The following is a 12,317-nucleotide window of genomic DNA, read 5'->3' as shown; positions in this document are numbered from 1 at the left end:
CTCCTGTCAGAGATTGATGTCCTGTAAAAACAGTTCTTTCAGCATCTACAGAATTGGTAACAACTGACAATGATCTTTCAGCCTTTGTATTAAATTGGGAAATCATTCTTCAGCTTTATTCCAAAATTCATCCTACTGCAGTTTTTCCTCCTTCCCTTCCATATGGTTGGTATTCATCCATTTCTGATTTATCTGATAGTCTGCATCAAATACTGGAATAGGATATAATAGGGGGCTTCCAGATCCAATCTACACACTTGTTGTGGGTCGAATACCCTTATTGCCTTCAGAATGTAGTTTATTTTTGCATTGATGCAGGTTGTTAGTCAGTTTGTCAGACGCATCATGGAAGGATTCTTGTGCCATCTGTGCCGTGTATATCGTATGGCATTGCTCAGTATGTATTAATTTTGAACCTTTTTTATATGTTTGATGGACTCTCACTTCACGGTGTTCAAACCACTGAATCAGATCCAGCCATGCCTTGCCATGCCTCACGATTTGGGAGAGTTGAGAATTTAAACTGCACATCTGTAAGCAATTTCTGACGGTCTTTTAATGCTGTTTGGTGAAATGTGCATTTCCTTCTACACACAGTCTATGCACATAGATATCTGGATTGATATTCAGCAGCAGAATACCAGGTGCCCCATCATGTTCTGCACGACTCAGGCAGCAACTTTATAAGTAAAGTACATCCTTCTTGTTCGACTGCTTCTCTCAGGCAGTCTTCAAAACGGTTTTCTGCTTGAGCAATTGTAAAACCATTTTTTTTTTAACAGTTGCAAATCAGCTTGTCTGCTTTAGGAAAATTAGTTGCCCAAATAATGCTGTCAAGAGCTATTATACTGCATTAGCAATAAACTTCAAAGAATGTCATTAAAACATAAGAAAGTTTACAATTGAGAGCAGGCCATTCGATCCATCGTGCTTGTTTGATGTGCATTGATAACAAACTGATCCAAGGATCCTATCCATTCTATTTTTAAATGTTCCCAGATTTTCAGCTCAACCACATCACTGGAGAGTTTGTTCCAGATTGTGACAACTCTGTGAGAAGAAGTGTCTTCCGTTTTCAATTTTGAATGCCTTGAAGCCCAATTTCCATTTGTGTCCCCAGGTGCGTGTGTCCCTGCTGATCTGGAAAAGCTCCTCTGGTTTGATGTGGTCGATGCCTTTCATGATTTTGAAGACTTGACTATCTCCAAGAATATGGTTTTCATTAAGATGCTCCTCTATTTTCTGTCTAATCATTTTCTCCAACAGGTGATGCAGGTGAGACTGATTGGTCTGTAATTTCCTGGCTCAGTTTTGTCCCCTTTCTTGTGGATTGGTTTGACATTTGCTGTCTTCCAGTCAGTTGGCACATCCCCTGTTCGAAGTGTCATTTGGAATATTTGAGTTAGCGGGATAAAAATAATTTCCCTAATTTCTTTAAGTACTGTTGGAAATATCCCATCTGGCCCAGGTGATTTGTTTGTTTTTTAATTCTGCGAGTCCCTTTAGTACCTCCTCCTCATTTATCCTGATCTCTCTTAGGGTTTGCCTGGACCGATTGTTAACCTGTGGCTTGTTATCAGTTTTTTCTTCTGTAAAAACCTCTCTGAAATACTTATTTAAATCATTTGCCACATCTTGTTTGTTTTCCAAGATACCTCAATTTTTGCCCTTTATCCATTTCACTTCCTCCTTTATTGACCTCTTGCTGCTGTAGTATTGAAAAAACTCTTTGCATTAGTTTTAGTTCCAAGAGCGATGTTTCTTTCTATTTCCCTCTTTGCTTTCCTGATCCCTTTCTTAACATCTCTTTGCAGTTCAACATATTCTTTGTATATTGTTTAGTCTCTATCCCTTTTGTATGAACTATAAAACATTTTCTATTAAACCATTTTGGCCACTGTGTTTTGGTACAAATTTCTCCTGAGCCTCAAGTAGTATAGTCTTAAAATATAACCATCCATTTTCAACTGACTCTGTATCCAGTGTGCTCCAGTCTACCTCTTCTAAGTGCCGCCTCATACCTTCAAGGTTTGCTTTTCTAAAATTGTAGACCATTGTTTTAGACTTGGTCATTGTTTTTTGAAAGAATGCCTCAAAGCGAACCATGTTGTGATCACAGTTTGCCATTGGTTCTCTAACTAGTGTTCCTCTGACTCTATCTTGGTCATTTGAAAAGATCAAGTCAATGCATATTCTCTCCCTGGTTGGTTACCTGACAAACTGAGTTAGAAAGCAGTCATTTACCATCTCAACCATTTCTATTTCTGCTTCTGTAGTCCCAACTGGGCTTTCCCAGTCTATGTTTGGGAAATTGAAATCCCCCATGATAACAGTCACATCCTTGCTACATGCAGTCCTGATTACATTGTACAATGCAGCATCTGAGTTGGGCGGTCTGTAACACACCTACCACTAATCCTCTGGATCTTTTATTCAAAAGTTTAACTGACAAAGATTCTGTTTCGTTACTGGGATCTAATTTGAGTTCTTCTGCCTCAATATAATTTCTGACATATAATGCTACCCCACCACCTGTCTCTCCTAAACTGTGTGTATGTTTTCAACTTGTATTCATCCCCATCATTTTCTGTAAGCCATGTTTCTGTCACTCCTACAACATCATAGTCACACACCAGCACTGTGCCAACATCTTGTTCCTTACACTCCTGGCATTGAGTTACAAACATTTTCTTCCATTGTCAGAACTCCAAAATGGTATGCCTTGATCATGTAACTGGCATTATTGGATACAAAGTCCACTCACATTATTAAAATTAACTTCAAACGCATTTAAACATTTCACATTTTACAATGAGCAATTTGCATACTGCAGATTAACTATCGGCCAATATTAATTTCAGTTCAGAGGTATTCAATAGTCCTTGAAGAACAAACAAAATATGCAAACCCTACTGATATGTTGCCTTTGTAGACAGTATGTAGACAACCATGTCACACATCTTTACCCATTGTGCATTTCACATGTTGTGCAAATCAGCAATTGGGCTAGATATTCCATGTTACATGTTTGTTCAGAAAAGTTTGGAATTATTCACCTTTTTCCAGAGGAATATTCGCAAAAACAAATGCCCCCCATCAAATGGAAAATAACATCTTGCTCATTCGTAACTTTCTTTCCTTATGTTTTTTACTGGAGGACGCCGTCTCATAGCCGTCAATCTCAGCCTTTTGTTACTGTGTTTTTCTGATGAAAAATGTTGGTCAATTGTTAACTTTTAAGTGTGGTCCAAAAACACAATAGAAGAAAAAAGCTATACAGAAAACCAGGTGGATATTGTTGTGTGTGTTTGCTCTTTCAAAAGCATTTTGATTGCCTTTGATAGCATTTCTTCCCACCCAACAACCACCCCTTCAACAAATCAGATAGACTGCCATGCCTGGGTAATGATCTGGGGGTAACACTGAACGGCTGAACACTGAAGGGCCAGCAGGTATGGGAAGAGCAGCCCAATCCGCAGTCCGCTGCACACTTGTGAAAGTGTAGCACAGGATTTAAAATGCACTGCGGGACAGACAAGTGTTTGAGGAGACCTGGGCACTCAAGGTTAATACACAAGAGCTGCTGCACTGCAGACCTGATTTGCATGGAAATTGGATGGTCCGACCTCTACCATTCACCTGAGCGGGGTCTCTTGCAATGGTAAAAGGTCAGAGGCAGAGACTGGACTAACAGAACTGTTTTTAAAGTAGTCTAAAACAAAGAAAAAATAGATCAGTGAAATATATTTTTTGACACGAGTGTCTGAAGTTACGGCTAAAGCACGTTTAATCAAAATAGCTGAATAAAGATGTCCTGTGCAGCAAGATTGTTCAATACAGGACGGCACTACTGAGAGGCAGAACAACACGAGTGCAGTCTTCATCTCTCCCTCACTGCAGACACATGCCCTCTCCAACTGCACTTCATATCTTTGAGGAAGATTCTAATCCCACAACGTGCATGGAAAATAAAAAATAAATGAAAAAGGACATTCAATAGCCTGTAAACAAGCTCTGCCGCAATTCAGCAGTCAGACGTGCTGCAGGAAAACACTACTACAGTGCAACCCCTGAGTCTGACTTTTCAAATCTCCATGTGCAGCGAAGCTCGGAGAGAATGAAGCGTTTCCTCTCCGGATTTCCTGTTGGTAACACCAGCGAGTGGCAAACCAACTCTGTTCCCGGGCACGTCTTTATGCTTGGTTTAGTTTCAGTTCTTACATTTTACCTTTGGAAGATACATCACCCAACCCTACGAGGAGTGCACATGGTGCCACTTTTAGAGACTTTACCTTTCATTTTCAACAAATATGGTGTTTCTGAAGCTTTGTAGCACTGCTTTCATCACTATTTTATGCCTGGTTTACATATGAAAATGGATTTAATTCCAGTTTCATTCCTGGTGAGTCAGAATCCAGAGAGCATGGCTGTATTTCTGCTGCTCAGGTGAACTGACTAGACACCCTGATGTGTAAGATGTGGCATTCAGGACATTTTCAGGACACTTTCCTCAGTCAGTGAGAATGTATGCGATGATGACACACTACATTGTAATTACACACATTCCTGGCCTCCTGCTCTTTCGAAGGCTGACGTATAGGATTACTGGAACTCAAAAAGGCACTAGAGGTTGTGGCAACAGCCATGGCTTTAGGAAGTGCCGTATACAACCCCCATAGATACAACATCTATGCATTTATTTATTAACCAAAAACCATTTCCATAAAAATAACCAAGAAAGGCGGATCACATATTTGTACCACTATTCATGTTTTAGACTTGTAAAATGGCAAGCAATGCAAAATAACTAACGGCAAACTAACTACAACTATAAACCCATATACATAACAGATATATTCATTTATTTATTGCAAGGGTGTAGATTTACTATTAGGAATTAAAAACAACTAAACTTAAAAAAATGGAAAGAACAATGTATTGCTTCTTCCTTTATTACACCAGTGTACTGATTTTGAACCCTAACCTCATTTTGAATGTCTTTGGTGTGCTGTACAGTAATCCCACGAGATACTCAAATTCGAGTTACGTGATTTCTAAATGGACATCCAAGCAGGAAGATCAATTTTGAAACGCACAACATTCCTGTATATATACACATAAACACACATGAAGATGCATTTGTTCTCAAAGTTTACATTCCAGTCCGTTCCAGAGCACAGGGAGCTGGCACGAGAATTTCACTAAAGCCGTGTAATAAATCTAAAATGAAACCAGAGATATGCTTTACTGGGACAACCTTCTTCTCATTTTGTTTAATGTAAAGTGAATAAATACAATTAAAATAACATTTTAATACCATTTTGACTTCTAAAATGTACAGTACTGTCAGCAACTAGACTCCAAGGCAGGGGTGGGGAACCTTTTTCCTATCAAGGGCCATTCGAGTGTTCACAAATGTATTCACGGGGTGCAAACTTAATTAATACACCTACATCAAAACATTAATACAGATGAAACTTACATTCTAATGCAAGAACAAATCACTTTCTTCTAAATGCACAAACTGCAGTAAAAACATAAATAACTATATAGCCTACAATAAGCAAAAAGCTCAAAAACAGCATACAGTAAGATAATGAAACCGGTGTAAACGTAAATATTGGAATAATGCTCAAAAGCAATATTGTATAGTTAAAAAATATCTATTGCATTTATCAAAACATAACTGTACACTAAAGTAAACATTTTCAACACTGTGTAAACTTTGTTTTCAACATACAAAGTTACAGTGAATAAAATCTGTGTATTTCAATAAACTATTTACTATATATTTAGCCTGCATAACTGACAGCTCGGGACAGTCCACACAGAACACGTTTCTCCACTTTCCCTGCATGAGCTCATACCTCACACTGCATTTTGACAGCCTCTCAGGTGACACTTTTACTCCACGAATATATAGCATCTCAATAAATGCTCCTCCACTGATAATGTCCATGAATCATGATTTTGTGGATGTGCTGCGCTATTGCACTCTGTACTATGTGCAGTAGCAATCGCATATTGATCAGTGGAGTAAAAGCACTCGGTGCCATTTGGACCTGGCGTTTCACTCGCAGTGTTTTCACAGCACTGGCACAAACCCACAAATGATCTGTCACTGCCAGTATCACTGATGCCGCTGAATCAGTCATGTTCATATAGACGGCATGTCCAAAACACGCTCTCTTCAGTCTCCATTTCCAGTCCATGTTTATTTGCAGGGTAAGCACTGTATCCACTCAATCTGACTACAGTTGTAAGAAAACATCTGCAATGCTGTACAATGAGTGTGTTTTTCAAGCACATGAAAGACAGCGCCAGACTGACTATTGTATAGGGAAGGCAGGATTATGGGTTATATTGAGTTATGTATTTTAATGACCAGTGAAAATTACACAATTTTGGCTATTCTAGGTAAATGTGTTTAGAATGCATTTATTTTCGTGTTTATGCAGTTAAAACGCAGTAGAGATGTGTATTACATAAGCTTGGCGCTTCTAGTGTTAAGTGTATGTCACAGAATTTTATTTTATTTTCAAATGGACTCAAGGGCCGGAGCAAACGGCCTCAGGGGCCATATATGGCCTGCTCTAAGGTAAAAGACAGAGCATGTCTGCTAGCCTATACTGCATCACCTGTATGGATCTCATCAACAGAATTATAACAGGATGGTCAAATGCAAATCCAGACATTTACTTAAATCAAAAGTCAGAGCACAGACAGAGCCTGGAAGCAGAGGGAAACTGAACAGGAGGATCTGCTTGACAAAAGAAAAAGGGAGCTTCTTTTCTTCCAGTTCTTCCATCTCATGGGCGTTGGGTTCCCGTCCAAAGGGGTGAGTCATTCCTAACAGCTCTTGTCCACATACATCGATTGATTCGCCAGCCACAGATCAGACTTAAGCAAAAGCAATAAAGCTTTGCTATGCATTCTGCATGCAGCCCAGGCTTGTTTGGGGATGTGTGGAAAGCAGATCGGGATCCTCACACAACGGGCTTTTCTGCATGCTTTGACAAACGAAGCAGCCAACGCCAAAGAACGAGACACACAGACCGGCACATTCATCGGCATCTCAAAAGCCATGCCAAAGCAATTGGAAAGGTCATCAAAGGCAAATCTATTTTCTATATATTCTATATATTCTATAAAAGTTCACTCTGAGCCACGAAAGGTAAGAGGCAAGGGCAAGGGCATATTTTTTGACATTAGAGACTGTCATTATAAACAATGCCCACAGGGTTATACACTAACCTAAAGGATTATTAGGAACACCATACTAATACTGTGTTTGACCCCCTTTCGCCTTCAGAACTGCCTTAATTCTACGTGGCATTGATTCAACAAGGTGCTGAAAGCATTCTTTAGAAATGTTGGCCCATATTGATAGGATAGCATCTTGCAGTTGATGGAGATTTGTGGGATGCACATCCAGGGCACGAAGCTCCCGTTCCACCACATCCCAAAGATGCTCTATTGGGTTGAGATCTGGTGACTGTGGGGGCCAGTTTAGTACAGTGAACTCATTGTCATGTTCAAGAAACCAATTTGAAATGATTCGACCTTTGTGACATGGTGCATTATCCTGCTGGAAGTAGCCATCAGAGGATGGGTACATGGTGGTCATAAAGGGATGGACATGGTCAGAAACAATGCTCAGGTAGGCCGTGGCATTTAAACGATGCCCAATTGGCACTAAGGGGCCTAAAGTGTGCCAAGAAAACATCCCCCACACCATTACACCACCACCACCAGCCTGCACAGTGGTAACAAGGCATGATGGATCCATGTTCTCATTCTGTTTACGCCAAATTCTGACTCTACCATCTGAATGTCTCAACAGAAATCGAGACTCATCAGACCAGGCAACATTTTTCCAGTCTTCAACTGTCCAATTTTGGCGAGCTTGTGCAAATTGTAGCCTCTTTTTCCTATTTGTAGTGGAGATGAGTGGTACCCGGTGGGGTCTTCTGCTGTTGTAGCCCATCCGCCTCAAGGTTGTACGTGTTGTGGCTTCACAAATGCTTTGCTGCATACCTCGGTTGTAACGAGTGGTTATTTCAGTCAAAGTTGCTCTTCTATCAGCTTGAATCAGTCGGCCCATTCTCCTCTGACCTCTAGCATCAACAAGGCATTTTCGCCCACAGGACTGCCGCATACTGGATGTTTTTCCCTTTTCACACCATTCTTTGTAAACCCTAGAAATGGTTGTGCGTGAAAATCCCAGTAACTGAGCAGATTGTGAAATACTCAGACCGGCCTATCTGGCACCAACAACCATGCCACGCTCAAAATTGCTTAAATCACCTTTCTTTCCCATTCAGACATTCAGTTTGGAGTTCAGGAGATTGTCTTGACCAGGACCACACCCCTAAATGCATTGAAGCAACTGCCATGTGATTGGTTGGTTAGATAATTGCATTAATGAGAAATTGAACAGGTGTTCCTAATAATCCTTTAGGTGAGTGTAGACGGTACAGGTAGGTATAATGAATAAACCAAAAATATTGGAAATGAGCTTCCCATGAACTTTAAGTGTGCAAAGACTAACTAGCATCTGTTAATGAATGGTTGTACGTGTGCATGTATGCAACCTTAAATCAATATCAGCTCAGGAGGTGTTGTCTTCACTGTACACAATACTGAGCATGGGAAAGCCCTGTGTTCCTGTGGAAATTATGTATTCACACACTGTGCTGCGAACGTACAATACATTTGTAAGCAAGACTGACATGAGAATACAAATCTCCAAGCATCTTCAAGTTCAAACACAGTACAGTTTAAAGTTGCTGCTCCACTTATAAACAAAGCCCTGTCCTATATAAGGCATTTGTTTACTTCTCTCTCGCTTTGAACAAAAACAAAAGGCACTGGACAATGTGTGGATACAGGATTTTACTGCCAATTTCCACTGACAGGGCGGAAAACAATAAGGAAACACGGGTCGGAAACATAACTCTTACAGAGTGGGAAAATAAACGTGCGAGATTTCCAAGGCCCTCAATGGAACCTAAAGAAAATTAACTTGTTTTAATTAAGGATGTTATCAACCTCTGCCAGAGTTCGTTCTCAAACCCGCACGTGAAACTGGACGAGGTCACCTGAGCCTTCAAGGCTGCAACTACAATTCTGCACGGTATCCTGCAATGCTTACAGAACAGCCTCAGATCTTATCGCAAAAACCCACGGAGTCACACAGGGTGTAAGGAGAGGTCAGAGTGCACCCGGTGAGACCACTTCTCAATTAAGGACCGACTGACTGCCAGGAGATGGGCTACATCCGAGTACGCACTGTGCCAGGGGTAAAATACCAGACAAAACCGGCACAGCCACAAACACAGTCCTTCCAAGATTTGCTTGGACCCATACTCACAATTTCCGGGGAAACTGGTTTGTGACCGGTTCCAGATCCCAGAGCGCACAAGGTGGGGGACAAAGCATTACGTTCTCATGCAACCAGAAGCTGTGCAATTCTTTGTCAAAGTCTGATTTAGCAGAATCCATTATTTCTTTTAAACAACACTTGATAAACTGCTGCCATTTAAAGAGCGTGCCCCGGGGAGGGTCCTGTACACATGACAGTGCGTCTTGGTATCTCTGCCCGAGACGCATGTCAAAGCAAGCACCCTGTGGATTAATTGTGTCCCCAGGGACTCATCAGCAACAGAGCTAAAACTGAAACAGCAGAATAATGCCATTGTTGATAGCGGTTTCAATATCAAATGCTTGTGTGCATTTATACAAGTGAAATGTTTAAGTTCAAGCTTTTTTTAAAACATGTTTCCGTGTTTCTTTTCATGTGTTTTCTAGGCACAGGACTTCCTACATGATAGGAATTCTTCCTTCACCATTTAATTTCCAAAGAATTTCAAAAAAGTTAGAAAACGTAGTGGGGTGGGGGTGGGAGCTGGGAAAGAGCATTCTTGTTCAAACATAATCCCGTCAGACATCATATAACATCATAAATATATTAAAACATTTTTTGAACGAAGCCCAGGTTATCAATTTCCTCGATGAACACAAACAGGAATGAGCTGGATAACACTTACAACCTGGGTGGAAAAAGTTTTATCAAGCAAGTACATAAATAAAGTATGTCAGTGAACACTCTATCAATCAAGGCCCAACCTGCGGAATAAAACAGCTCATCAGCAGTGGGAGAGCAGGCTTCAGAGCTAGTGCCTCTGCCTGAATCGTCCAGCACATGGCGGGGACAGCCTGGAGGCGCAGCCGCTGCACGGATTAGCCTGCCGTTTACTGCTGCCAACACGGATCGGGTTTTAAAAACATGCCGCTGTTTTTCCGCTGTCGTAGACTTGGACGTGCCTTTGCAATTGTACGTGTGGAAACACTGCCGTGCTGTCAATAGTGGAACGGTCTATGCCATCTCAATAACCGCCTAGCGTGGGCTTTTAAACACGTAACATCGTATATCATGTTAAATATTAATAATGAATGTTGATTTCGTTAATAGCCTGGCAGTGGATATAATGACTGCGAATGCACTTTAGTGGTGGCACCGTAGGAAACTGGCCGCAAGCGCGCCCAGTGACGGTAGAGGCATCAGATAAGCGGGTATCAGCCCGGTGGACCCGGTGGACCCGGAGCGCCTCTCCGCAGCACCGGGCAGGGGCAGGGGCAGGCGCAGGGGCAGGGGCAGGGGCAGGGGCAGGGGCAGGCGCAGGGGCAGGGGCAGGGGCAGGGGCCGGGGCAGGGGCAGGCGCAGGGGCAGGGGCAGGGGCAGGGGCAGGGGCAGGGGCAGGGGCCGGGGCAGGCGCAGGGGCAGGGGCAGGGGCAGGGGCAGGGGCAGGGGCAGGGGCCGGGGCAGGCGCAGGGGCCGGGGCGCCGCTCGGTGGCCTGACCCGCTGTGCGTGCTGTGCGCTGCCGAACTCGGGGAGCGGCTGAAGTTGGGATGCCCGCGGCGGCTGTACTCACAGTGTACTCTCGCACTTGGCTGTGGAAGTTCTGCTCTCTGATCGTCACATCGTCCTCGTCCATCCTTCATATTGCTCCGCAGCGGCGATGTCTGTCAGGACGCGGCGCGACTGTCATCAACCAGTGCGGGAGACAAAACCCCTGTGAAATAAACACAAACGCACACGTCCGCCGCCACTAGCCAGCAGGACGGCCCTTTCTGTCGGGCGAGTCATAACGCTGAGACGCGCCAGGGCTGGGTGACGCGATTTAAAAACGGCCTCGGAGAAAATGACGCCATCAGTCCTCGACTCGAAGGGGCCGCCTTGGAAGGATTTCGGCGCCATGATGAGTGTGGCCGGTATCGTTTGTGTGTTGGTCTAGTAAGTTGTATTAAGGTATTGTTAACTATACTTCATTTGATAACAATATATATAAGTCGACGGCAGAGCATCACTGAAATCACACTAAAGGGGTGATTTCAATTTAACGGTTTGTAAACTAAGTATCTGTCTTTCTTTAACACATGCAGGGTTGGTATAGGACAGTGGTTCTCAATCCTGGTCCTGCAGGAGCCCCTACCCTGCTGGTTGTTGTTCCAACCGAGCTCTCAATTACTTAATTGAACCCTTAATTTAAGTAATTTGATTACATTTGAATCTTTAAATTGTGTAACTGGTACAAACTTGGTTCCTTAAGAAGATACATTTCCTTATACAATTTTATACTTAACTTAAAACCCCTATTGTTAAAAATAATTAAAAGGCTCTGATTTAGAACATTATTACTTAAATTAAGGTAAGTAATTGAGAGCTCAGTTGGAAGAAAAATCAGCAGGGTAGGTGGACCCCCAGGACCAGGATTGAGAACCACTGATATTGGACTTTTAGCTGCTTTCCCTCGATTAACACAAATGAACATTGGATATCTAACCTGACTTTCTGAAAGCAGCCCTTTGAGACACTTTCAGATGGTTTCACACACCTCGATTATCACCAATCTTGGATTACCCTACATACATTGGGTGGTACAAGACTAGTGCTAATCTCAGTCTGTGAAACCAGCCTAGTATTATTATATAGTTGAACCTCAATGATTGTCCTGAGCATCTTATTCAAGTCATTCAGCAGTTTTATATTTCAGTTCATAAATAATGTCACACTTCAACTTTTTTATGAACACTTAATCTCTCTCAAAATGTTACAACTGTTGGTAGAGTCATCTTGAGTCTAGATTACACATCATATTTTATTATTATTATTATTATTATTATTATTATTATTATTATTATTATTATTATTTCTTGGCAGACGCCCTTATCCAGGGCGACTTACAACATAAGTGCAAAAATGCAGTGAAGTACAAGGCATCAATCATTACAAGTTCAACTTAGCTAAAATGTT

The 12,317-nt window shown here is 42.0% G+C and overlaps 1 protein-coding gene across 2 annotated transcripts in view; it reads right to left on the bottom strand.

The window, feature by feature from the left end:
• lmbr1 (limb development membrane protein 1) overlaps nt 1-11,163 on the bottom strand; it is a 58,003-nt gene extending 46,840 nt beyond the window's left edge. Inside the window, exon 1 of one of the 2 annotated variants that reach the window (XM_066688081.1) lies at nt 10,936-11,163. In XM_066688081.1, coding sequence (XP_066544178.1) covers nt 10,936-10,998 — 63 coding nt within the window. In that variant the 5' untranslated portion in view covers nt 10,999-11,163. The remainder of the gene's footprint in view (nt 1-10,935) is intronic. The other variant, XM_066688073.1, reaches the window with a different exon arrangement.
• Between the last annotated feature and the right edge of the window lie 1,154 nt (nt 11,164-12,317).

Source organism: Amia ocellicauda, chromosome 2, assembly GCF_036373705.1.
Source record: "Amia ocellicauda isolate fAmiCal2 chromosome 2, fAmiCal2.hap1, whole genome shotgun sequence".
Classification (NCBI taxonomy): Eukaryota; Metazoa; Chordata; class Actinopteri; order Amiiformes; family Amiidae; genus Amia; species Amia ocellicauda.
The sequence above is the reverse complement of the archived record's forward strand: the minus strand, read 5'-3'. Positions and strand labels throughout refer to the sequence as shown.